Source organism: Chiloscyllium plagiosum, chromosome 11, assembly GCF_004010195.1.
Source record: "Chiloscyllium plagiosum isolate BGI_BamShark_2017 chromosome 11, ASM401019v2, whole genome shotgun sequence".
Taxonomy (NCBI): domain Eukaryota; kingdom Metazoa; phylum Chordata; class Chondrichthyes; order Orectolobiformes; family Hemiscylliidae; genus Chiloscyllium; species Chiloscyllium plagiosum.
The window spans coordinates 60,173,083-60,200,791 of NC_057720.1; the positions used below are offsets into that span (position 1 = coordinate 60,173,083).

General features: G+C 39.7%; 1 protein-coding gene across 1 annotated transcript in view; it reads right to left on the minus strand.

The window, feature by feature from the left end:
* The window catches only part of LOC122554732 (myomegalin-like), a 279,918-nt gene extending 252,499 nt beyond the window's left edge, over positions 1 to 27,419 (minus strand). The window contains exon 1 of the mRNA XM_043700110.1: positions 27,223 to 27,419. Within this exon, the coding sequence (XP_043556045.1) occupies positions 27,223 to 27,275 (53 nt within the window). The 5' untranslated portion in view covers positions 27,276 to 27,419. The remainder of the gene's footprint in view (positions 1 to 27,222) is intronic.
* Positions 27,420 to 27,709: the final 290 nt, after the last annotated feature.

A 27,709-nucleotide genomic window follows, 5' to 3' on the forward strand; every position in this document is an offset into this window, starting at 1 on the left:
AGTTGTTTCCCCTTATGGGAGTATTTAGGAGGGTTAATCTCAGAGTAAGGATTCACCCATTTAAGACAGGGATGAGATGGAATGTTTCCTCTCAGAGGATGGTTAATTCTTTACCATCGAGGGTTGTCAAGGCTGAATCAATAAATATATTGAATATATAAACAGATTTGTAATCAGTAAATGAATCAAGGGTTATGGGAGAAAAGGTAGGAAGTGGAGTTAGGATTATCTGATCTGCCAAGATCTCACTGAATGATGGAGTTGACTCTTTGGAACAAATGTCCTACATCTGCTCCTAAGTCTTATGGTCTCATAGGTTTGAGTTCAAATTCCATCACCGTATGCTGTGAATAGAGCTGGAAAATGACTCTGAAAGCTGTTGAATGGTTGTAAACACCAACAACCTCAGTAATGTCCTTCAGACAAGGGAATCAACGACTTACAAGTGCTGTGGACTGTTTGTGACTCTAGTCCCATATAGCATTATTAATTTTTAATGTCCTCACCCCCAACATAACCATCCCCATGCTGAAAACAGTTTTTAACGCCTGCTAACAATAATGTATGTATAATTTAAATGAATGGTGGTGCAACCCTCGATTCTCTCCTGTTGCCTGTAAAACTGCAATGAATCGTCTAGTCACGATGCACAGGAAGTAATTAGAGAAAGTGTTCACGTCGCTGCTGGTCAGGAAAGCCACATTATGATAATGGGTTTAAATGCAGTTTAACGTCATTCATTATTATAATACTACAAAGCGCAATAAATGTCAGTTAATTTCAAGAAAATTATCTCCTTTGGTCAAATTAATTTATACTCTGAAAAAAAGCCAGGTGATCATTAAAATGAGGATTGTCTGGCAGCTGAAATATTTTTCCAATTTTAGCACCTATGGGGTAATTTAACAATGCTGCCAGCGCCACTTGAGGGTCAAACCGCTCAAGGTATTGTAGCCATTAAAACCAAATGATTGGGTAACTGTGGGGACTGCTTGCCCACATTTCCTATTCGGGCTGTTAGTAGGCAAGGCTTCCTGTGGATTTTTAAAATTGCCTTCGAATGTCAGCACTTCCAAATCAAGTGCATAGTAAAAAAGTCTCTTTCTTCTGTTCCCAAAGTATGCCTTAACGGAAAAACCTGAACTAAATATCCCCTCACCCCATACACTAGTGTGCATTCTTATTTTCCAGCCAAACCATTCTTATGGTCTCTTTTAATGAGACTAAATAGTTATTCAGGATGCTGAATACAGATCAGGCTTTTCCTTTCGCTGTTGATTCATGTGGAGAGAGAGCAGGTTTGAAGTTGAGAAAAATGGTTTCTAATAGTACCTCTGCAGTCAGCACTAAGGGAAAATGAAGCAAAAATCCTGATTGCCATGAATAACGGGACATGGAGTTTCATATCAAGTGAGCCAAACAAGGGCTTGTTAACTTTTCATTATTTCAGTGAATATAAAGTACTTAAGCAAAGTTTACAATATGTTTCAAACCATTCTTCATAAGGAACTACAAATATGATAGCAGAATAGTCTGCTCTAAATGGTGTTGCGCTTGGAAGAAGGAAGGATATTTAATTAAACAGAATGGTGGCATACCTGAACCCCACTGATTTCTCTCCTCCACAGGAATAAAGATTCACGGGAAGGCCTATGGTCAACTTTACTGCTCTGCTGCCAATTGAAGTCCTTTAATGGCCGATGATTGACTATTTAAGGACTCCACCCTACCGTTGCTGGAATGAAACCAGGTACAGGTGAACCTGTCGCCATGAGTGAAGCAGTGCAGCCAGCTTGTCACCTCCAGTGGGGGAAAGGTATCTCTTAATCAATGGCAGCTAAGAGCCTATGTCTAACTTTGTTGCCAACATTATAACACCATCTCCTCATGGTGTCCATCCTGCAAAACCATCTCTGTTCCATTTATTACCTGTGATCCTGAGAGTCTTGAACCAATCCCTCCACAAGTAGCCAAAGACTCCTGAGTGTCATTAGTGAGTACAAGAGTCGGCAGCCCCTGAATGCCTGGCAGCTTTTGGTATGAAAGATTTTCGCCAGGCAAGGCCCACTGTTGGCCTCGCCAATGCCTGACTGGTTTGTGGTTCAGCAGGAGAAGAATAGCTCCTCACTGGTTCTCTGCAGGCTTACATGATTTCACCTATCATGTGGAATGCAGAATGGACAGGCTCATTTTAAAGACAAAGTTGAGAAGTTAGCTCACCAAGGGTCTTAAATATCTTAGATAAGAAGAAACTAGCATATTACTTAAAGAACAGTCAGTGCAAAGCGACATCAATAGAAAGAGAAAAAGAAACATAAATTTAAAGTATCTTCAAGAAAATGGCTTTACTCAAAGATTGACAGATAGTTGGAATGGTCTAGGAGGTGAGGCAATAAAATCAAGGAGGTTAGGGAAGTGTAAGTTAAAGATGCCAGTCTGAGTGAGGTGAATTATAAGCAGGATAAGCTCAAAGAGCTGCCTGACCTTATTTCTTCCCTAATATATTATTTTCTCATCAGGTTGTTACTGATCAGTGTGAGATTGATTCAAAATTTTAGCCCCAAAGAAAGCACACTAACTCATAGGGAGTTAAAGTTTTGTCACTTTGCAATTAATATGGCTTTTTACACACCTTCACAGCAAATTGGCTATAAATGGGATTTCATTGAGTTGGGAAACATTATTAATAGCCCAACTGCATTGTGACATCACATTATGATTTTCATGACTTAGTATAATGTAAAGTTAACAAAATGTGCACTGATAGAATATTTATTACTTCTGAAAGCTACTGCAACAGATCAAAGAAGCAGAACAGCTGTACGTTTCATCTCAATGCAACAGAACTAGAATGAGTTTTAAAAACTTTTAAATCACATCAACCGAAGTTTCACACTTCTGCAACAAAGGCTGTTTTAATTTTTAATGTTATATTTTGTTGACAGTTGTGTCTAGACTAGTTATAAAAGTTACCTGTTTTGGGTGGGTGTTTACTGCTATAATTTATTGTTTACTTGAGCAATATGACACCACTGTGGACCTGACAACTACCAGTGGGAACTCCATGTTGCTTTGAAATCAATTTGATTGGATCCAGCCTTGATCTGTTTATTTAGCAGTGACAAGCTGACTCCCTATGCTGTTTGTTGTAAATGTCCTTGTGTCACATAGCAGTTAAAAATGTTGTTGAAAGTAATGATTTCAGAGCAAGGGTTTCACATTCCTTTGAAATAACCTATTTATCGTTAGCCATGAAGCTAAATAAATCACTCTGCACTGCAAGAAAATGAGTGTTTGGTCTGAAAAAGGAAGGGTCACTGGACCCAAAACATTAACTCTGCTTTCTCGACACAGATGCTGCTAGACCTCCTGAGCTTTTCCAGCAATTTCTATTTTTGTTTAATTTCCAGCATCCACAGTTCTTTGGGTTTTTTTGAAAAGCATATGTGGGTTAACAATGTTTCCTTTCAGCTCTGCTTACGTTTTCTGCCCTACTCAACTGCAGAAAATAAAGGGGTTTGTGGCATTGTTATATTCAATAAAGCAATTCCATTAGCAAAGTGAGTCTCCAGGACTACAGAGCAGTCTCAAAATAAAAGAACCACCAATTTGAGATGAGGAAGAATTTCTTGTCTCATAGGGTTGAGTGTCTTTGGAACTCCTTGCCATAGAGAGCTGTGGGAGGGCAGATCCTTGTGTGCATTTAAGGCTGAGATAGAGAGATTCTTGATCAGAAAAGGAATCAAGGGTTATGGGGAAAGGGCAGGAAAATGGATGTGAGGAATGTTGGATCAGCCATGATCCTATTAAATGGTAAAGCAGGCTTGAAGGGCCAACTTCTGCTCCTACTTCTTCTGGTCTTACGGTCTTAAACCCTTATACATATTATGAGGGATCATCATCATGATCATCAGATGCCCTCGATTTGAGCATGATGTCTACTCAGGTTCATGCGTTTCTGCCATGGATGTTCATGGAACAGAACAGGCCAATTCCCAACCAGCAGAGTTTTGGACACATGAAGCTGATTGTCCCATCAGGTAATGGAATTTGGAGTGTAGGATTTACTTCCTTTTCTGATGCCACTGTGACTCATCATTAAGATGTTGTGATTCAAAGCATGAACAGTCACCATTTTGAATGATTGGTAACAAGCTCCTCTATGTTATTAATGTCAATGTTGAAGCTCTCCTTGCGATGTAGGACAATGTCTTTCAAGTGTTTCTTTGTCATCCACTGGAATGTTGGCTATTTCACAGCATTGTTATAACACAAATAGAGGCCCTTCAGCTCATTGTGCCTGCAGTTGGTCTTCAAACGACTATCATTGCCTAGTGCCAATCACTTCTTTTATCCCTGTACCTTTGCATGCTATTTCTGCCAAACAATTATCCAATGTTCTCTTGAATGCCTCAATTGAACCTGCCTCCACTACATTTCTAAATCATGCATTCCACACCCTACTATAGCTGAATCTATTTGACATACTGTTATGAAGTTATGTGTAAAGAATTTTGAGATCACTTGTCAGCCACACCTTGGCTAGGCTGCCTTTCGGTTGAGCCATTGATCTTCTTTTTAGACTTTTAAATCTTGTGATGTGTTGGTGCTAAGTGGACGTTCATCATCAATCATATAAGATTATCACCTATCCATGAAGGCATCAATCTCCTGCATGAACAACAGAGATATCACTTGAATTTTTGACTCGAATAATGACATAGTGCTTAGATCCATGAGGCTCCCTGTGGTTTTCTATTTGTCCTTGTGGTTGAAGAGGGTGCTTTTTATGAGAAAATGCTGTGCATAGTTTGTCATTCGGAGGACACAATTTGTATTTTTTTTTTCCGTCCTCTTTTTGCCAATAGTTCCTCTCCAGAGTTCAGAGTCATGATCAATCCTACCATTAAAGTCGCCAGAAAAATAACATATTCTTATTTTGAGGTGACAATGATGTGTTTCAACAACAAGGCAGATTGGAAAATCTTCTTTACATTTTCAAAGTGAAAGGTTGGGGCATACCCGCTGATGATGCTGGCATGTTGATATTTGCTTAGCTGTAAGTAAGATGTGAAGAGCCTTTCCCTTACATAATGAGGTGTTCAGGCACTACATTCCTAACGGCAAAGCCAATTTTCCAAGCACATGAGCTTCCGTCAGCTTTTCTTTTCCAGCAGAAAGTAAATGCCTCTGCTTGTTCCTTTTTCTTCCTGACCACAGAAAAGCAAATCTCACTGGGTGAACAATGTCAATTTGGAGTCTTGACAGCTCACATAATACTACTGCAGTTCTTCTTTCTGGATAGAGACGTAAGGTTATTCTTTAGTGTTTGACAATTCCAAGTTGGAAAATTTAAAGTGTGCTTCTTTGACCATGAAGGGGGCAATCATATAGGCTGCTTGAAGAGGATAGCTCAGTCATAAACGCTGCTGTCCAAAGTCACCGTTGTCCAAAAGAGTAGACGACAGCAAAATTTCTACACCAGTTGCTTGTGTGTAGATTTTTGATGAGGCAGTTCCAATTAGCAAGTCTTCAATCAAATTAAACCCTCATGCATATTGTGATCGACACAGAGATCAGAATTAACAATTATTTGTTTCCTTTTCCTATTGTCTATTGTCAGACATGGGATGTCTATCACTGTTTTCAACTCCTTAACAGTCCAGAAAACACAATAACTCCAGATCAGAGTGTATCGGCAAAAGATTTGAATAAAATTACTTTGAATCTATTTTACAAACGAATGATTGACTGTTGTAATGGCCAAGTCTGGCAATGTGATTAAAATCCTCCCGACCTCTGGCACAGATATAACAGAACTTTAAATTGTTAAACAGATGTGTATGTTTTTCCCTGATTCATAATGTACTTGTACATGTATTAAATCAGTGAAGAAGTGAGCCAGATAGACCAGGCCAGGCAGGGTAATCAAAATTAATGAGTTACTTTTATCTCTCAGTAAACTGACATCTCACAGGAAGAGGCTTTCGACGTGCTAGATATTGACCCAAATAGGGACAATCCATTTTTAACAAACAATTTTCATTGTCCATTGTCGAGAGTTCCCTTGTTATTTGCATGATATAAATGGGTGGGGAATGGTCACTTCTCCACTTTGTATAAAGAGTTTCTGAGTTAAGACTGTACCAGCAATACCTATAATTGTGAAATCTCATCTCCTAGAGATATTTGATTGTCTCCAAATGAGCTATAGATTATTCCATTGATTAATTTTAAAGTCCAGGTAATTATACTTAGATAGCCTTTTCAAGGTATGGTCGGCAGTTACAATCATGTTATTTTGTCAGTCCTTTGTGAATTCATATGAGGTTGGCTATTTTTATATCAGCTGATTTCAGTGACAACAGAACGTGAGACTAGGATAATATCACAGCAGCAAGCAATATATAGTGAATGCTCATTACCCAACTAGGTAAGATATAAATTACCACACTTGAAGAAGCAACTTTCACTCAGGACTAAGGAAGTTATGGAATGAAAAATCAGAAGTCAGGATTCAGACAAAAAAGAAGTTGAAAAAGAAAAATCGACCAAATCATTAAATTAACACAGATATTCAGAACACACTTCACATATTCTGTAACTGATTCCTCTCTAGAGACTCATCCCTTAGCAACCAGCTATGGTCTAAGGTTTCTGTCATAGATATCAAAATCAATCACTAAAAAGAACTAACTTCTCATCTTTTAACTGACCTTATGCATGCAGTATTACCAGTATAAGTGGGTGTACTTTGTACTTCAGTTCTGATCAAAATGAATATGTGGACAACAGCAGGCAAGCTTACTTGTTTGTTAGGTTAATCTTTGCAAAGATGTTTTATAAAGTACTACTGTTTCTTCTTTGTGTGCACAGCAGCAAACTTCTCGCAGAATCAGGTTATTTAAGTGCAGGAAATTCCCTGGATAATGAACATTTAGCATATGTCATTAAGGTTATAAGAATCCCTGAAGGGTAGGGGTAGGGGTTGTGGCAGAGAGTCATCAGAAAATGATGGTATCACTTTACCCTGACTTTGAAAGTCTGTACTTACATCAATGTTAGTCTTTTTTAATTCCCCTTTGTCTGATGTCTGAAATTTTGTAATAATTAAAAAGACCAATATTTCTTCTCTTAATATGTATGTGCAATTTAGAAATTATTCTGCGAGTGTAATTTAGTTCAATTAATGGGCACATTCTTGCCTTTGCATTATTTTCCTGCTCTTGTCTTTGCAGAACATGATAAATGTAGCCTAGATAGTGATCATTCCCATCTGACCATAAAGTCCTCAATAAGGCTTATGAAGTATCCTCCTCAAATTTGGGTGCCCTATAAAATTTTTCACTTTCTCTGCCCACTCCACAACCGCCCATTCTCACAAACAGAAGCATCACAGAAGTCAAAAAAGATTGTGTCATCACACCAGCTCTCTTTTCCATCTTCCTTACTGCAATACTACAGTCATCACTAGCAAATTAGCTAACAACATGGTGATAGTTGAGAGAACATGGAGAAGTTGTTCAATCTACATCACACTCAATTCAAAACCAAAATCACTCCAATATCTGTCATTGAGCTTCATTATGCACATAACACTTGAAAGTGCACCCCCCGAGCTCCAGGTTAACACTTTCTGCAGCTTATGAGAAAATGGGTCTTTCTTTAACAATCAGTAAACTAAGACCACATCCAACCAAGTCCCACAGCACAATTCCTCCTTCCATTGATTAACAAAAAGTGTGCAATCCTGTAATACTGGACTATTTCCATATCATGGGTGCTTCTTTTCAGCGAAGGCAGACACAGATGATAAAACTCATGAGCATCACCCATATATCTGCTCAGCCCTTCAGTCAACTGAGGAAAAGAGGATTTGGGGGGGGCGCAAAATCTCAAAATCAACACTAACGTTTACAAGGCAGCAGTAGTAGCCATACCCCTATCTACATCCCAGACGTGGACCTCAAAACCCTGGAGAAATACCATCAGAGGTTTCTTCACAATGTCATCTGAATCCAATGGCAAGAAGGCAGTCCAATAACATTTGCACTTTCACAAGCTAATGTGCCCAGTATTGAAGCACTGATGACTTTATCTCCACTGGGATGCCAATGTCAGTCTCTAATACCATCCGTGACATAAAACCCCTGACACAACTGCTATACTGGGAACTCAGATGGAGTAGGAGATACCCAGGTGGACAACAAAATGCTTTAAAAGATATCCTTAAAGCAGTACTGAAGAGGCCAAACATACTTAGTGAGTCCTGAGTCCCTTGCTTCAGACCAATCAAAATTGTGAATGTTCATTCAAGAAGATACTGAACATAGAGAGATATTTTCAGGAACATGCAGAAACAATCTACGCTCTTTAGCAAAAATGCTTTATTCACTATTTTGAACAAAGTTAGGAAGAGTACACGAGCTTTCCAACAACTCAGCTACCCAATCTTCTAAGCACCAGCTGCTCCGCATATGTAGAGTCTGCAGATTGCACATTAGAATCATCAGCCATCTCAAAGCCAACTGACCTGACATGGGATTAAGTTATCGTCAGCCTGAGGGACTGTTTGACAAGAAAATCTTTCCTGGTATTTGCTTCCACAATACATTCCCCTTCAAATTTGAGATATTTTAACATTCCTGAATTTGTTAATTTTAATAAAATAAATCAGTGGAGTAAGAATTACTAGAAAACACTAATTTATCGATAAAAAGACTGAAAACTAAGCAATGTGAAGCGTACCTTAACAAGACAGATCAGTTATCACTGCTGAATCTAGGTTCTTGAGTAACCAATATTTATTTCAGTTGAATAACTGACAACAGATACAGAAAAATCTTTAAAATAATTTTATGTAATGTACTTTGAGGTGTTTGAGCTACAATATGATATCAATTAAATTATAACAATGAATTCAGGCAAAACTGCAGAATTAAATCAAAACCTAAGCATTTCAACTGAGATCAGCCTTTGTGTAATTGAAGTTCACAACAGGATTTATTTTTAATTATCAGAAGTAAGAGAATCTGAATAATGAATAAAGCTTTTTTGATAAAGAGTATGGATTTATAGAATATTGAAAGAAATATCACTGTGGAAGAGGCTGTATGCAAAGTGTGCTATCTGCCATTGTCGTAAATAAATGAATGAAAGGAAAAAAAATGCAAGAGATTGACCAAAGGAAATCCTTTATTTTTATTTTGACTAAAAGAAATACTAAAAGTACAGAGCATAATACAAGAGTTTCAAAGCATTTTTCATTGACCTTCCGTCTAGTTCCCCACTGAAAAGGTTATTTAGTAAGAACAGGATAAAAAAAAGCAATAATCTTATCCCCTAATAAAACTTGCACATGAAGGTGATCACCTGGGGGATCATATATGAGAAATTATTGCTTAGGAATACTTACTACATTCAAAAAAGGTGAGCTGGGTTAAAAGATTAAAACAAATAGCCCAGAAATAGTTTAGTCTACAACCACTTTATGCACTTAATGATTGCTTTGTTGCTCTTTTTACACTTGAACAACTCGTTAGCTGATGATTTAATGCTGTGACCATCACTGCAATAGAATATTACCAGGTCAGAGGCAATGAGGCTAGATATTGGATTGACATGATTTTTTTGAGTGCAGGGATGCAATTAGCAATCTACCTGTTCCCTCACAAATTGCGTTGGGACCTTGTAATTTCCATCAATTCAGCCCACTTGCATGATTTCCTTGTTGACCCAAGCAACATTTCTGTCTTCCAAACTGCACATAGCTTCTATGCTCAGTAAGGGATCACAATAGTATTGTTTGTCAAACAGATGATCCAACCAGACTACTGCTCTAAAAAGTTAATTCTCTATTAAGAAGAGGCTGCACATCCGCAATCTTACCTGATGTATGATTAGTTTCCAAGATCTGCAATAAAGAGGCCTCCTAACTTTAGTGATGCAACAATGAGATGAACTCCAGAGGAAGACAATGTTCCTCCAGATAGGAAAAAAAATCCATGAAACAGCAGCATAAAGAAGAAATAGCCTCGGACATGAATGGCCAAAGCCTGATTTCATTGACATTAAAGCAATGTAGGAAAAGAGCAAATTACCTCACACAGGTGGTCATGGTGAATGAATGTAGCTCCATTGTATATTCAGAGTCCATCACACCAAATTCTTTCTGTCCATTGCAACCCATGATAATACTCAAACAACAGCATTCCCTGGCACTCAGTACTCAAGGCTAGCATTCATACATTTCTATTTCACCTACATACATCTATGAATACTGTAAGCCTCACAACCACCTATCCAACCCTCTCACCCATGACATACAAACACCTTATCCTCCACTTACATCTGGATATTAAACTGGGGCAGATTCTTCACCCAAGCACATTTCCATTCAATTGCATTCAGCCCTCATTCTCTTGAAAGGGAAGGTTGCCAATAACATCAGGAAACAATAGCGAACCTGAGAAGAGGGCTCCTGAGTGACCTGGAGGAGATGGCTTTCAACATCATGGGGCTGAAGGTAGCACAGCTTGTGGCATTTGGCACAGCGATCATTGACCAGTATGATGGTCAGTGGCAAACAGTTACATGTCTCTTTCACCTTCATACTAAGATGTCGAAGCTGATGATAGCGTGACCCTGGAACTCATGTTTCGCTTCCTACCCTGTCACTCAGACCAACCTATAGCTTGGAGTTTGAGATAACCAAGAACTGCTGCCTGTCCAATCACAGTAACACATGGAGGAAAGGAGACAACAACTTAGCACAACATAGCATCATAGAAAATACTTGCACAAGTATGCCATTGAGATGTTTTATCACCTGATTTGACACCAACAGATATGGGCACTGGATGCCAATAGAGGCAGGATTAAAATTTAATGAACATATTTGGATGAGAAGCCTGCAGCTAAACTGGGGTAAAAAAATGCTTGTTGGCAAGGTGGCAGATAAGTACTTATGGACATGACTCAGACAAGAACCCTCAAAATACAGCGCACAGTAGAACAGTAAATGGGTATGTACACCAAGATGCTGAGTGTATTGCTTGGTCAGCCAGATAGCTCCTCTCATTTTCAACAAGCATGGAGGAGTCCAGCTGCTGCTCAATGGAAGGATGGCCATTAACTTTGCCCCCTTCATCACATCTGCTCCATCTCCAACGCAGCTGCTCCATTTGCCTGCTATCCTGCACAGTGAAAGGCACTGCAATATTACATCATTACGTTGTGTAAGCAGACCACCTACTTCTCTCCTCTTCCCTACAGACCCATGAGAATGGGGCAATGTTTTCTTGCAGTTCCAGAAATTCAAGCAAACAGGTTCAAAAACAAAAACACTCCAGAGTACTTCTGGAAACATGTTTCAAACAAAAGAAGATTTTAGGCAATCAAGATACCATGCCCCTTGAATAACATAATTGCAAGGCCCATACTGCAGCATTGTGGTTGTTGTTTTTCTTGAGTAATTAACAAAGGTGTTGTCTGGATGTTTGTGATCCACATTTGAGATCCTGGCTTCACATTATCTGGTCAGGCTGTTTAACATCAGAATAACACCAATTTAAAAACTTCCCAACACATGCAGGGCATTTGCATGTTTTGACCTTGCAGGCCACACAAGAAGCAGCCAGCAGTATTTGAGAAAGGTGGCAGACTGGTGCAAAGCCTCAACAGTCTCACTACAAGTGTTGCCACATGAGGCAATTGATCACCCAGTGGGTTCAGTTAATGTTCAAGACAGATATGAACAAAAGTTCCAGTATCAGTAATAAGCAATTAAGTAAAAAAAACTGTGCAAGGTCTGCACGGATACTCTTACCCATTTGTCTTTGGTCTTACAATAGGCTTCAAACATATTGGAGTGCTGTGGCGGGCGCAATGGAGAGGATTTTGGGTGTAAGGGTGGAGAAGGACCCTATCTCTCTCCTTTTGGGCCTACCCACTGTATTTCCTGTGGACATGCATAAGAAAAAACCTTTCAACATTCTCACGTTCTGTGCAAGAAAGAATATCTTGCTAGGTTGGATGTCCGAAAACCCCCCAGGCCTGTCAGGTTGGCGGAAGATTGTTATGGAGCATATTCCCCTAGATTTTCTCACAAATATGGTACACCACAAAACTGAGAATTTTTACAAGACATGGCAGCCCTTTTCAGAATACCTGGACACAGATTTATCTGCCACACTAACAAGGGCTTTTATATAGCCTTAACGATTCTGTTTCACGACTCCAATATCCAGGGAGGAGGAACTGTGAATGTACGAGCATTTTGTTTGGCTGGGCTGAGTTATTACTATTTATTTGTTTGTTGTTGGTTACTTATTTATTTAGTTAAATAGCTAGTTTAGGATTTTTTAATTCTATATTTTTCTATATATGTTTATACATTTGTACATGAGGGTGGGTTGGGGATTTTTTTTATTATTTGGGTTTTTTGTACTGTTTTGAATTGCATTGTTTTGTACTTGTTCTGGTATTTAAAAATCTATTTTTTCTCAATAAAAATAGATTGGAAAAAGTTAAAAAAAAACCTTTTGTGTGGAAAACTGCGCCTCAGGATAACATCATTTTATTTTAAGTACTTAGCATACACACAATTACCGTATTTTAGTCCAGTTTAATTTATTTTGACTTCCCATCATTGTGGTAAGCAGCTGTTGTAACCCAGCTGATCAATTCATTTCTCCAGAGTCCTAAGACCCTGATATTAATATCAAGCCATACATGAGTAAAATTTCCAATGCATTTGCACTTAGCAGTTTTCAGATTCAGGCTAAAAAGCAATTACCCAGAGCTTTAAAAAAATGAGCAAATTCTTGTATACTTAATTACGCTACACCAGAATTTCCTTAATCTTTTATGCCCATTTACTGATCCTAACACTTGAATGCTTCTCAGAATATTATAATGGCTTGTGGCTACCAGCTCAGATACAAGCATTGCACATACTTTAGAAACTAATACAGATCACAAGGTTAAAGAGCTAAACGCATGTACATCTTGCAATTATTCTCATTCAAGACAGGTACAAAATTCTAGTCCCAGCAAAAATGATATTTTGGACATGTTTTGTGATTTTTAAGAGCATTTATTTTAATTTTTATTCTGACTCAAACCTATTTAGTCTTCATTTCTATTTTAATGTATTTATATAGATTCAAAATGAGTCATATTAAAAAGCGGAAGGCTTCCATGATTGAATATTCTTAAAGATGCTTGAAACATGCTGAGATGTTATTAAGTTATTATTATTAGGTCCATCCTACAATTCCCTGATATGTTAAAATGTATAAAAGTCCTTTGCAGTGAATTTCTTTTTGACGAGTTTTTAAGTTATCAGTGATAAAAGCACAGCTAAGTGTGGCGTCCAGCCTTCTATAATTACTGTGACTATATTTATGCAAACATTTCATGGGATAAGAAGAATGACATGTTAAAGGTGCAATTCTAGATCCTCCCTCTAAACTTGTAATTAATAATATCTGTTGAATACATAATATAATCATTAAAGTTTAGAAATATTACAGACACACAAGGAAAGTCAATATACAGATTGTGTGTAACACCAAATGGCATGACTGTTCTGCATTTGGTGATTGGAACCTTTCTGTAATCTCTTGACAAGTCCCTTTAAGGTTGTTCATTAAACGTACCTCTTAATATTTTGTGAATGGCAAAATACAGATGCATGTGATTATAATTTCACAAGTGTGTTGCTTTTACTGTACATGATACTAGCTCATTAGCAGATACATAATATCTTCTTAAGTCCAAATGGCTTTGGTATAAAGTTTTACAGAGTCCACAAAGTACCCTACCAAAGATACAGAGTTCTGAAATTTGCTATCAATGTTTATTGACCACCTGACTGCTATGATATGGTGGGCATAATATCTTGATGGTGACTAAGATCTGACACGAGCACCGGAATTGGGAGGCAACCCTTGGCCAGTGTATTCCCAGAGAGGGTGATTTCCAGTGTGACCAATTAAGTGACTTCTGTCATAATTAAGGATGGCAGCAACCTCCACAAGAATTATCAATCCAATCCAACGCAGCAGCACCATCTCCATTGGGTTCAGTTTTGAATAAAGGGCACCACAATGTCTGCCCCAGCCTCGAAAAGGAGAAAGCATTATTGGGAGATGTTCAAGTCAGGCTGGCAGATGTCAGTGATTAAGGAGGCATTCTGATGAATGGTCATTGACCTGAAGAGTTAAGTCTTGTTTCTCTCAACTATGCAGCGTAAGCTGCTCAGCTTTTCCAACCTTTTTTATAATCTTATTTCTGATTTCTTGTAAGTGCCATACTTGGTTTTGTGATCAACAGGACGTTCATATGCACAGGTGGGATTGTTGTCCATGTGGGAGCTGGGGAAGCATTCCTCCTCAGGACCCCACTATGGACAATGGAGTCCTTCATTCCCTACCATGAAACTGCTGGGACGTTGCTCGGCCTCACTGGTTGGTCTCCTGATGCACAGGTGGGCCCACCTCCTATGCAGGCAAAATGTCTGTCAAAGTGAGAATTGACCCTTAATTGGCCACACAAGTCTCTTAACTGTCAGACAGCCAACCTGTCATCTTTGTCACCATTGGCAGGATGGCATGGTGATGGGAAGACATTGGGCACACCCTCCTGATGCCTTCCCAAGCCAATATGCCAGTATTTCTATCACCAGCTATGTCTTCAAAGACCTGAAAATTCTAGCCGATTTGTGTGTCTGTATTGTAGTATTTTGGTGGAGGGCAGGGATAATAAATACAGAAGCATATAGCAAAATCAGTTTGATTATGTGGAGGATTTACATTTCCTCAAAGAATGGGAGAAGCAGAATAGCTTCAATTACAAAGTTAATGAATGCCAAGAATCTATTTGGTATTTTGTCCTTGAGCAATAAGTTATAACATTGACAAGAGAACAGGCTAGACAGGATCTGGTGATGAGTAAAGAACCATGATTAACTAACAATCTGCCAATCAGGAAGCATCATGAAAACATGAGCAATGTTAATGAATTTTATATCATGTTTAGGAGGTAGAAGGAAGCATCACAAACTCAGTTTTTAAATTTGAGTAAAGCAAACTTACTCAATATATTAACCACATATATTGTGTTGAATTGTTAGTGAATAAACATATAAACAATGGGGAAATGTTTAGTGCAATACAAAAACAGTACAAACCTCTAAAAGACAAAGTGCTGAGCCATATGTATTTCTTGGATAAGGGCAAGTTGTGTCCAGTTTTTGGAGGAATTCTCACTGTGAATCCTAGTGAAATTTTGCAATATGTTTTACCAAACTCAAATCATTAACTACCTATGTCATTTCTATGGTGACACTCTCATTTGATTCTTGACTCATCTTAATACATTCCATTCCAAGAGTAACTCATTACAGAGTGTATATCCACTGGAAGTCTGACATCCCTTGTACTTGTGCCATTTTTAAAAGACTGTTATGCTCCCAGACAAGCACCACTAATCCAGACCTACTCTTAACACTTCCTGACATTTTTTTCAGACTTGGCAGACATGGAGAAGTTGGTGTCGTGCCTGACGAGAGGGCCCTGGAGCCCTACTGGATGGGACAGTGCTGATAATGACATTTGTTCTACACCAGGATGAGTAGCGGAGGCCACAAGACCAGAGCATACTAGCCAGGTCCATGGTGCCATCTAAGCCATTGCAGTCTCAGCCATCTGGAGGAATACCAATCTGTGCAGGAAGAAGGTCAATGAACTCTCCTCTCTGCTAGTATTAGTGCCACTATCTTCTCTCTGCTACCTCACATGCACTCTCTTTCTCTGCTACGCAATACACCTTCCAACAAGGCACATGCTCTACCACTCTCACAAATGCCTACCACATCTTCCGTACTCAATCTAACCTACTCCAACTTCCAATATTACTAACCCGTCATGTCCTCTGTGCTGCCGACTCACTCATTCAGAACATCTTCCCAATTGCATGAGAAGTACTATCTGTGCCACTCTCTTTCTTCTTCTGAAATACCTGCCTCTCTCCCATTGCAGGAGGAAAATGGCCCACAATAGGGCAGGAAGAGTCATGGGCTGTTCAGCATTTAACTCCTCACCCCTTATGTAGAAAATACCATGACTCTGAAGCCCATGCTTGACTGACTGACTGTGTTCAAACCCCTGTACCGACTTCTAAGGCTGCCCTTGACTTATTGTGTTGGGACCCCCGATCGAAGATTATCTCTTTTGACTTGACTGAGGACTACCCTTAACAATTATGGCAAGCTTCCTGGCTTTGTGGATACACTAACCAGCAAGGCAAGGGAGAAATAATATGATCTAGTACCTCTGGCCAAGAATGTCAAAGCACAAAAAAGCAAGGCAAGGCAGGGATGCTATGATCATCCAGGTAGGCTCAGAATGAGTGAGTAGTATGGCAGCAAGCAAACAACTTGGAGATGCAGCCTAATCTAGTCCAGGAGCTGAATACAAACCCCTGACCTAATGTGTCCTTACTGCAGCATTACCCTAGTAATTGCTGGTAGTGCAGAAGTATTATGTAAGCGGATAGGATATGTGCCATGAGGAATCTTACAGGCTGATTCATGTTGGATGCCAATATCCCCGAATGTGGGGTTGCATGTTGCTGGTGCCCATGGAATATGCCTGAGATGTTTTCTGGTGTCCAATATGGAAGGCATTTGGTACAAACAGTAGGTTGAAGTCACCAGGTATCTGCTCTGACTTCCATGTCGAGAATCTTGATGTCTAGCTTTTCAATGCATTTGGTAAAATGGGAAGCTGAACCTTAATGAGACAGGTTGGGCTGTTAATAAGCCATTTAACAAGCTGTCATCTCTCTAATTGGCAAGTTGTCTGGCCAAGCAAATGCATTAAAGATGCAGTGAGATGTTCCTGACTTTGAGATTGGCCTCACCAGACTTCTCACCTAGTTACGGCACAAATCTTGCTACAGACCACAAGACTCAGGCTCCTAACAGACTCCACCCAAAAGCTCTACTTTTGTGGTTAAGTGGCCATGGTCAACAAATGTGGTAAGAGAATATAAACCAAAAGAAGTGGAAGGAAACAGAATTAATTCTAAGTGTTGCAAATTAACTATCAAAATACTTGCAAGTAATATCAAAGCTAACAGAAAGGTCTTTATAAATGTTTCAAGAAATTACATTAAAGGAATTTTGACTGATTTAAGATAGATTCAGGTAAGACTATAATGGATCATAAAGAAAAGGCAGACTTTAAAGTCAGGCACTTTGACACAGTATAAAGAAACTGAAAATTATGTAAATATGAAGTTCAAGTTAAACAAATGGTACTGGAGAAAATCATGGATGGAATTTAATGACATTATTGGAGGCAAGTTTGAAGGTCGAGGTGCATTTAATCAAGGTATCCCCACCACCAACCTGCCTCTACCTGAATTAAGTTCAGGACAAGAATACTTGTGGAGATGGTTTTTCCTCTCTTAGACCAATTGAAACATAGTTGTGTGTGTAATCCCACTGTTGCTCGATTCAGAAGCCTGAAAAGTAAAACCCCATTAGGTTTGCTTGTGGGCTGCAGATTTAGATAATCCAGCACTGGGAAGGAATGGGGCCTATCCGCTTCTCGATCTTTCTTCCAAATTTCCAGCTCTCCCAGTCAGTGACCCTTCTCTCCCACTTCATTCACCTGTGGTCAGGTTCCTCACTGATCCTGGACCTCCTCTGTGCAAATTATTAACAGCTGCCATCACTCCAGTAGCACAGGCTACAATGATTGGCTAGCAGCTCTTGCAAAGAGCCAACACTGATCACTTAAATGTCTGATTGGCACTTAATAGTGTGCTGGTATTGTGCAATGAGATAGGATTAATTAATGATCTCAAAGTGAAACTGCTCCAAGGTCACAGCAACCATAATATGAATGAATTTTATATTCAGTTTGAGGGAGACAGAGTGGGTTTGAGATTGTTTTTCAAGAAATTAAGTAAGGCTAATTATGAGAGCATAAAAGCTGGCTAAAGTGAATTGGGAAATGATGATTAAAGTATAGGTCAGCAAAGATGCAATTGCAACCATTTCAGGAACTATTTCAGAATGCTCAGAATTGATACATTCCAACGAGTAAGAAAAAAAATTCAAGGAACATATTCACCATTTGTGGTTAACCAGAAAGGTCAAAGAGTGTATCAAACTAAAAGAAAAAGCATATAATTTTGTAAAGATCGGTGGCAGGTCAGTGGACTGGGTAGAACGCGAAAAACAGCAAAGAATGACCAAACAATTACAAAGAGGGACAAAGTTAGAGTACGAGAAAAACAACAGAAATATAAAAATAGACAATAAGAGTGTCTATAAATATGTAAACATGGAAAGTCTGAAAGTGAGCATTGGTCTGACAGAAATTTAGACTGAAGAATTAATTATGGACAATAATGAAGAAATGGCAGATTAATTGAGCAACAGACTTCATTATAGAGGATACAGCTAGCATCTCAGAAGTAACGGTGAATCAAGAAATGGAAAGCAGGGAGGAACTTGGGAAAATCAGAAACATATCATACTGAGTAAATTGTTCGATCTGCAAGTTGACAAGTTCCTGGGTTTTCAGGGCAACACATTGGCTCAATGGTCAACACTGCTACTTCACAACAACAGGGACCATGGTTCAATTCCAGCTTTGGGTGTCTATGTGATGGTTTCACATTCTCCCAGTGCTCTGTGTGGGTTTCTGTTTTCTGCTCTGGTGTCCTCCCAAAATCCAAAGCTGTGCAGCTCTTATGACCATGCTAAAATTCCTGTAGTGTCTAGAAATGTGCAGTTGGATTAGTCATGTTAAATGCAGAATTAAGGGATAGGGTCAGGGACTGGGTCTTGATGGGATGCTCTTTGGATAGTCAATGCAGATGTAATGAGTTGTATGGCCTCTTTCTGCACTGTAGAGATTCTATGATTCATTCTGGGGACTTAAGCAAAGTGGCCAGCAAGATAGCTGATGCACTGGCTATAATTTTTCTAAATTCCTTTGATTCGGAGATGGTTCTATTAGGTTAGACGATAGCAAATGTAACTCCTTATATTCAAGAATGGAGGGAGACAGAAAGCAGAAAACCACAGGTCAGTTAGTTTAGCATCTATCACATGGTGAGAACATAGAACAATACAGTCAAATTACAAGCCCTTTGGACAATGATGTTGTGCCGAGCATTTATGTTAATCTAAGGTCAATCTAACCTACAAACCCCTCAATTTACTGCATGTCCAGCAGTTGCTTATGTGTCCCTAATGTCTGTGACTCTACTAGCACCGCTAGTAGTGCATTCCACGCACCCACCAGTCTCTGCGTAAAGAACCTATCTCTGACATCTCCCTTATACCTTCCTCCAATCATCTTAAAATTGTGACCCCTCATGACAGCCATTTCTGCCCTGGGGAAAAGTCTCTGGCTATCTACTCTATTTATGCCTCTCATTACCTTGTATACCTCTATCAAGTCACCTCTCTTCCTTCTTCTCTCCAGTGTAAAAAGCCCAAGCTCGCTCAACTTCTCTTCATAAGACAAGACCTCCAATCCAGGCAGCATCCTGATAAATCTCCTCTGCACCCTCTGTAAAGGATCCATGTCCTTTCTATAAAGAGGCGACCAGAACTAGACACAATATTCCAAGTGTGGTCTAACCAGGGTTTTATAGAGCTGCAACAAAACCTTGGAGCTCTTAAACTCAATCCCCCTCCTTGTTAATGAAAGCCAAAACACCATATGCCTTCTTAACAATCCAATCAACTTGGGTGACAACTCTAACAGATCTATTGGGACCACAAGATCCCGCCGTTCCTTTATACTGCCAAGAATCCTGTCTTTAACCCTGTGTTCAGCATTCAAATTTGACCTTCCAAAATGAATCACATTTGTCCAGGCTGAACTCCATCTGTCACTTCTCAGCCCAATTCTACATTCTGTCAACGCCATGCTGTAGCCTGCAACAGCCCTTGACGTTATCTATAACACCACTAACCTTTGTGTCATTGACAAGCTTACTAACCCACTCTCCCACCTCTTCATCCAAGTCATTTATAAAAACTACAAAGAGCAGAGTCCCAAGAATAGATCCCTGTGGGACATCACTGGTTATTGACCTGTAGGCAGAATACTTTCCTTCCACTACCACTCGCTATCTTCTTTCGGCCAGCCAATTCTGTATCCAGACAGCCAAATTTTCCTGTATCCCTTACTTCCTAACTTTCTGAATGAGCCTACCATGGGGAACCTTATCAAATGCCTTTTGAAATCCATATACACCACATCCACTGCTTGACCTTCAACAAGTCTCATCACGTCCTCAAAGAGCTCAATAAGACTTGTGAGGCATGACCTTCCCCCACAAAGCCAAGCTGACTATCTTTAATCAAACGGTGTTCTTTTGAAATAGTCATAAATCCTATCTCTCAGAATCCTTTCCAGTACCCTGCTTGCCACAGACTTAAGACTGACTGGTGTGTAATTCCCAGGGATTTCCCTATTCCCTTTCTTGAACAGAGGAACAACATTTGCCTCCCGTCCAATCATCCGGTATTACTCCCAAAGAGAGTAGGGATGCAAAGATCATCGCCAGAGACGCAGCAATCTCATTCCTCGCTTCCCGTAGTATCTTCGGATATTTCTGGTCCAGCCATGAGGAATTATCTAGCTTGATGCTTCCCAGAATTTCCAGCACATCCCTTCTTTAATATCAATCTGTTCAAGCCTAATTACCTGGTCCACGGTGTTCTCACTATCAACAAGGTCCCTCTCTCCACTGAATACTGAAGCAAAAAACTCATTTAGGGCCTCCCCAATGTCTTCAGACTCCAGGCACAAGTTCCCTCCACTATCCCTGATCAGCTCTACCCTCTCTCTGATCATTCTCTTATTCTTCATATACACCTTTGCATTTTCCCTAAACCTTCCCACCAAGACTTTTTCAGGCCCCCTCCTAGCTCTCCTTAGTCCATTTTTGAGTTTTTTCCTGTAATCCTCTAAAGCTGTGCCAGATCCTGACTTCCTCAACCTTAAGTAAGCTTCATTCTTCCTTTTGACGAGAAGATCCTCTGCTCTTGTCATCCAACGCTTCTTCACCTTACCATTCCTTGCCTGTCTCAGTGAGACAAAGTTATCCAACACTCGCAACAAATGCTCCTTAAAAGCCTCCACATTTCTGTTGTGACTTTCCCGTAGAACAATTGTACACAAATTATACTTCACAATTCCTAACTAACAGCAGTATAATTTCCCCTCCCCCAATTAAATACCTTCCCATACTGTATGTTCTTATCCCTTTCCGTGGCTATGGTAAAGGTGAGACAGTTGTGGTCACTGCCACCAAAATGCTCTCCTATTGAGAGATCTAACACCTGGCCTGGCTCGTTGCCTAGCACCAAATCCAATATGGTCTGCCCCTAGTGGGCCTATCTACATATTGAGTCAGGAATCTTTCCTGGACACAACTGACAAAATCGGCTCCAACCAGACCATTTGCAATAAGGAGGTTCCAATCTATATTGGGGAAGTTGAAGTCACCCGTAACAACAACTCTGTTATATCTGCACCTTTCCAAGATCTGCTGTCCAATCTGTTCTTCCATCTCTCTGCTGCTATGGGGGGGGGGTCTGTACAAAACATCTAATAAAGTGACTGCTCCTTTCCTGTTGCTGACTTCCACCTGTGCTGACTCAGTACAAAAAACCCTCCTCAACAACCTTCTTTTCTGCAGCTGTGATGCACTTTCTAATTAACAATGCTACTCCCCTTCCTTTTTTACCCCCCCTCCATATTCTTTTTAAAAGGTCTAAACTCTGGAATTTCTAGCAACCATTCCTGCCCCTGTGAAATCCACGTCTCCATTTTGGCCACAACATTGTAGTTCCAAGTACTGATCCATACTCTAAGTTCATCACTCTTATTCCTGACACTCCTTGCATTGAAAAAGACACACTTTAATCCATCCCTTTGCCCAACCAACTGGGTATCCTTCCTGACAGACTCTGAGCATTCCATTTCTGCCCGTTCAACAACTACCCTCTCCTCTGATCTGTAGCTCTGGTTCCCATCTCCCTGCCAAACTAGTTTAAACCCTCTCAAAGTGCACTAGCAAATATCCCTGCCAGGACATTAGTGCCCCTCTAATTTAAGTGCAACCTGTCCTTCATGTACAGGTCCCACCTTCCCCAGACGGTACTCCAATGATCTACATATCTGAAGCCCTCCCTCCTGCACCAGCCCTGCAGCCATGTGTTTAGCTGCACTCGCTCCCTGTTCCTTGTCTCACTAGCACATGGCACCGGTAGTAATCTTGAGATTATTACTCTGCTAGTCAATTAAGGAGGACCAGTGCTAACCAGCTAACCACCAAGAATGTTGATTAGAAAGAGAAAAAGCACAGTTCTGACTGGGCTTTGGCAGGAGAGTGATCTTTGGGAGATCTGGTGGCTGCCGTTGTTTTGATCTATCTAGTTTTCTACCTGTTGAATGTTCACAGAAAGGAATCCAGTCTAAGAACTAAGTAACAAGAACAGAAATTGCTGAAGTAACTCGGCAGTTCTGGAGCTCAGTTCTGAACTCAGTTCTGAAGAAAGACTCGAAATGTTAACTCTGCCTTTTCTCCACATATGCTGCCAGACCTGTTGAGTTTCTCCAAGACATTCTGTTTTGTTTCTGAATTGCAGGATCTTCAGTTCTTTGATCTTTTTTATAAGAAATGAATGAAAGTTGCTGGAAGTCTGCTGAAGCTGTTGGCATTGACCAATGACTTCAGAATTCAAGAAGTCATTCAACAAGGTTTCTCATGGTAGATTGGTAAGCAAGATTAGGACACATGGAATATGGGGAGATCTAGACATTTAACTACACAACTGGCTCAAAGGTGGAAGACAAACTGAAGACCTGTGACAAGTGGTGTGCCACAAGGATTGGTTTTGGGTCCATTTGTTTTTTGTCATTTATATAAATAAACTAGATATGAACAAAGGAGGTATGGTTAGTAAGTTTGCAGACAACACTAAAATTGGAGATGTGGTGGACAGCAAAGAAGGTTACCTCAGAGCACAACGGATCTTGATCAGATGGGCCAATGGACCAAACAGTGGCAGATAGAGTTTAATTTAGATAAATGTGAAGTGTCACATTTTGGAAAGGCAAATCAGGGCAGGACTTCTACACTTCTACACTTAATGGTAAGATCCTGGGGAGTGTTGCTGAACAAGGAGACCTTGGAGTGCAGGTTCACAGTTCCTTGAAAATGGAGTTGCAGGGAAACAGGGTGGTGAAGAAGGCATTCGGTATGCTTGTCTTTATTGGTCAGTGCATTGAGTATAGGAGTTGGGAGGTCATTTTATGGCTGTACAAGACATTGGTTATGCTACTTTTGGAATACTGTGTGCAATTCTGGTTTTGCTGCTATAGGAAAGATGTTGTGAAACTTGAAAGGGTTCTGAAAAGATTTATAAGGATGTTGCCAGGGTTGGAGGGTTTGAGCAACAAGGAGAGGTTGAATAGGCTGGGGCTATTTTCCCTGAAGTGTCGGAGGCTGAGGAATGACCTTATAGAGGTTTATTAAATCATGAATGGCATGGATAGGATAAATAGACAAGGTCTTTTCCCTGGGGTGGGGGAGTCCAGAACTAGAGGGCATAGGTTTAGGGTGAGAAGGGAAGGATATAAAAGAGACCTAAGGGGCAACTTTTTCACTGAGGGTGGTACATGTATGGAATGAGCTGCCAGAGAAGTGGTAGGTGCTGGTATAACATTAAAAAGACACCTGCGTGGGTAAATGAATAGGAAGGGTTTATAGGGATATTGGCCTAATGCTGGCAAATGGGTATGGATTAATGTAGGATATCTGGTCTGCATTGATGGTTGCACCAAAAGGTTTGTTTCCATGCTGTACATCTCTCTGACTCCATGACTCTAAGATATACAGTTACATTTGCCTATGAACAAACCATTGTCCAAGGATTTCATGAAGGTCTGGTATCCACTGTTTGAAATAGTCTATTGTACTGGCAAATGACAATTTTCTATTTCCTTATTAATTCATCCCTTAACTATGTGAGAATGGGGTTTTTGATCAAAAAGGTTAGGCTTTAGGACATAGCTATTAGTTAGGTTACATTGTTGCTTAGTTGTGTTCTGCTAAAGTTACATTAATGATAATAAATGGTTAATTTTTGTTGAAGTTATAAACTTGGTGTCCAAGATTTGTTGTCCATAAAATCTGTTTAGGAACAATTGGGCAATTTTAAGGTTCATTGAATGTTTTAATTTCACTGTGTTATAAATCCATTGATACTGAGGTTGATTTGATTTGGCTTGCTATTCTTGAATTGTAACTCTCGGCAGTCATGTAGATTTGAGGTTACTATCAAATCAGATACGGTCTTGTTGAATGGCAGAACAGTTTCAAAGGTCTGAATGGATTACTTCTGCTGCTGATTTATATGTTCATATGATTTCAAATTCAGGCTCACACTGTTAAAAACAAAATCAAAAATGGCTAACCCCTTAAATGAAATATGTTCCTATAGAACATGAAACCCTACTGCTCAGCTGCATGATATGTTTATATTTTGGAACTTCTATGTAATTTTATTGATTTCAATAAAAATGAAAATCACCACTGGCAATGCAATCTACAATGCCAGTTGTATGTTGGGCCTTAAATTGAAAATCCACTCCACCATGTTTCCTTACTTGGAATTTCTAATCTGATAAATTCTAAGGTTTTTCGAAAGGGAATTCAAAAACTAAAAAATTATAAATATTTTAAAAATTCAATTCAACGTCCAGTGACTATCTGCAGATGAGCTGATTGGTAACCTTTTCACGGATTACTGCTTTAAATAAATACTTATGTTGAAACATTAAGTTCATATTTATAAGAGGATTGAATTATTCAGTTAAGTGCCACAGCTCCTTCCTGGACAAAAGCAAATTAAAAATTAAAAAGCTAACACTTGGAAATGAAGGCATTAGTCATACTGGACCTCCATTTTGAAGTAAATAAGACATCTCAGAACAATTTGTGTCATTCACAAGTTTTACTGGTTTTTTTTCCTTTCGGGTATCCCTTCCCACCTGCCAGAAAGTTGAGGTGGAGGGTCATCTCTGTTTTATCTGGTATCCACTGCTGAACTTTACTTTTCAGACAATTAGATTTTTGTGATCATACCCTGCTTCAGAGAGGTAGATGCTATTTCCCTTCCAAGAGCTGGAGCTATGGCTTCAGCAGCACCACCGGGGAAGATGGCTAATATTAGGACTGTAATTGTCGATAAGGCCAGGAGTAAAAGCAAATTCAGGAATTGCTGGGGCATACTTGTCTCTGTCAATCATGAAGGAGGAAGCAGGGCATCTTATGTCAACATTTGCTGTATGGGATCCCAATCAGAAAGGAAATCTCCTCAGGCTGCCAGAAGGACACGAGCCTTATGGGTGGACTTCTCAAGTTGTAAGGTCCCCATCTGCGGCTGGTTAAATAATAAATGCCACCAACCCAACCATCGGTAAAGCACTAGTGAAAATAGAAGGCAGCAGGCACAGCAAATACACCCCTTCTCAAATAACTATTTATCTAATCTTATGTCCATCACCTCTCAACCCAATCCAATGTGGAAGGGACAGCTGATATAAAGTTTCAGCTTCTTAATTTCACTGGTGTTACTGTATTCTGTTTAGATACATTGCAAATTATTAGAACCAATTAAATGGTAAGCAGTCGATATATACACCGTAATGGAAAATACCTTATTCATATTTAGAGGAAACAATTCAGCAAAATGGCCAAGGTGAAGCTCAACTTGAGGCTGTCAAAGTACCATTAATGAGTCACAACAGGTTTTATTTTTCAGTCAGATTCATTTTAAAAGAACAAGTTCTTTTTATTCAGTAATAACATTGATATTCAAATAAATAGGAGCTTTGGTTGGTCTGCCCTGTCCTCAGCACTGTCAAAATTCACAAAAATGATGTGATACAGTCAGTACACCATTCAGAACCAACCAGCCTATACTAAATTTAAAATCAGCACCATTGTGTCCATGCCTTCTTTGCTGTCACACTTCTTCCTCTTAATAGCAAGTGCTGAGTTAAATGCAGGGTTTGCAGAGAATAGCTAAATGTCATACCAGTCATTTCATAAATGTTGAAATCAAAACATATTCTGCAATTTTCTTTTCTAGCATGTTCTTCCCAAGGATATCAAAATTTTATAACCCCTTCCTGTATAATTTTTCCCTCAGCTACAATCTTCAGACTCAACAATACCTTATTACTGATTTATTATCGTCTATTTCACTGCTTTAAACATGATAATCTCTTGCTCTCTGGGTATTGGTCCTTTACCTGGGTTAGCATTTATAGATTCTCACACATTCAATCTACATTGTAAAGATGCATCACTTACTATCCTTTTGAAAGTTGATTTTTAATACATCTTGTCAAATTATATTTTGGCCTTTTTTTTACAGTTCTTTACATAAAACTCGATGAACTAAACACAAACTCTCTCAGGTTTTCTTCCAGGGTTTATCACACCATTCAAATCCTTCAGCAAGATAAACATCTCCCTCCTAAGGCCGACGAATATGATTTTAGAAGATAATAACAGCAAATATTCAGGATGTTACATACTGATACGCCCCTTCGACTATTTCAAATGTTGAACTTTGATTTGACCCATAATGATATTCTACCATAAATAATTTCAGAAACCGTCTGTCCCTTCCATCATATTCTAACAAGTTAGAGGCAAAGGTGTTCATAATAGGTCTGCTTTAAGGCGTAGATGTTTATTTGAACCCAGGTATCGTTCATTAATAGTCAGTTGACCCAAATACTATTGTTTAAACTAAAGCAAGATATAAATCCGGGGTGCTGACTGTGGTAGTGGGATGCTTTAGGACCCACGAGTAACCTTTCAATCGAAGACAAGACTTTTTGGAGACAAGCTGCCGCATGTAACCTCCTAGAGAGCGAGAAATCCTGCATAGGAACAAATAGCCAAGGGCTGCAGCAAAACCCTTGAACTGCTGGCGAAAAATCACAGTTTGGAAATAAGAACCACCAGGAGCATGGTCATCCTTCCAGTGACCAGCAAACACTGGATGGAGACAGCGTCCAATCGCAACAAAGATACAGGCAATTCATACCAAATTTTCCAGCTGCCCTGACGCTCTATATTTCAATTGAATGCGCTTACCTTCCTGTGGTGCTGCATTTCCATGTTTCATCCTGTTCCCAACTCCAATCCATTCCCCGGTCTGTCTGTGTGGAACGGTTCCTGGCGACATCCAGAGAATTGGAGGTGCGTTAATCCATCTGGTAGGTTAGCTGGAGGGTGAGATGAGGAGGATGCATGGCTGCACCGTGTCTGTGTGTGTGAGAGAGAGAGTGTGCAGCTGTCAAGGCGGCTGATGAGAGAAGGGGAGCGCGCGCGCACGCACGCTCACACTCGTGAAGCTCCCTCTCTGCCTGCCTGCACGTTCTCAGACTCCTGACCCTGATGATACAGCCACTGCCAGGTAGGCTCTAAAGTATCATCATTGTCCAACTGGAGCCACTCCAAACCTTGTCAGTATCTGACCAAGAGGAATTTAGAGCTTTCCCCCACCTCAAAAAATAAATTTCCAGAACTGAAAAATTGCCATGCTGAAGAAAGACTGCTTTGTTTTTAAAAGTCCCTCAAT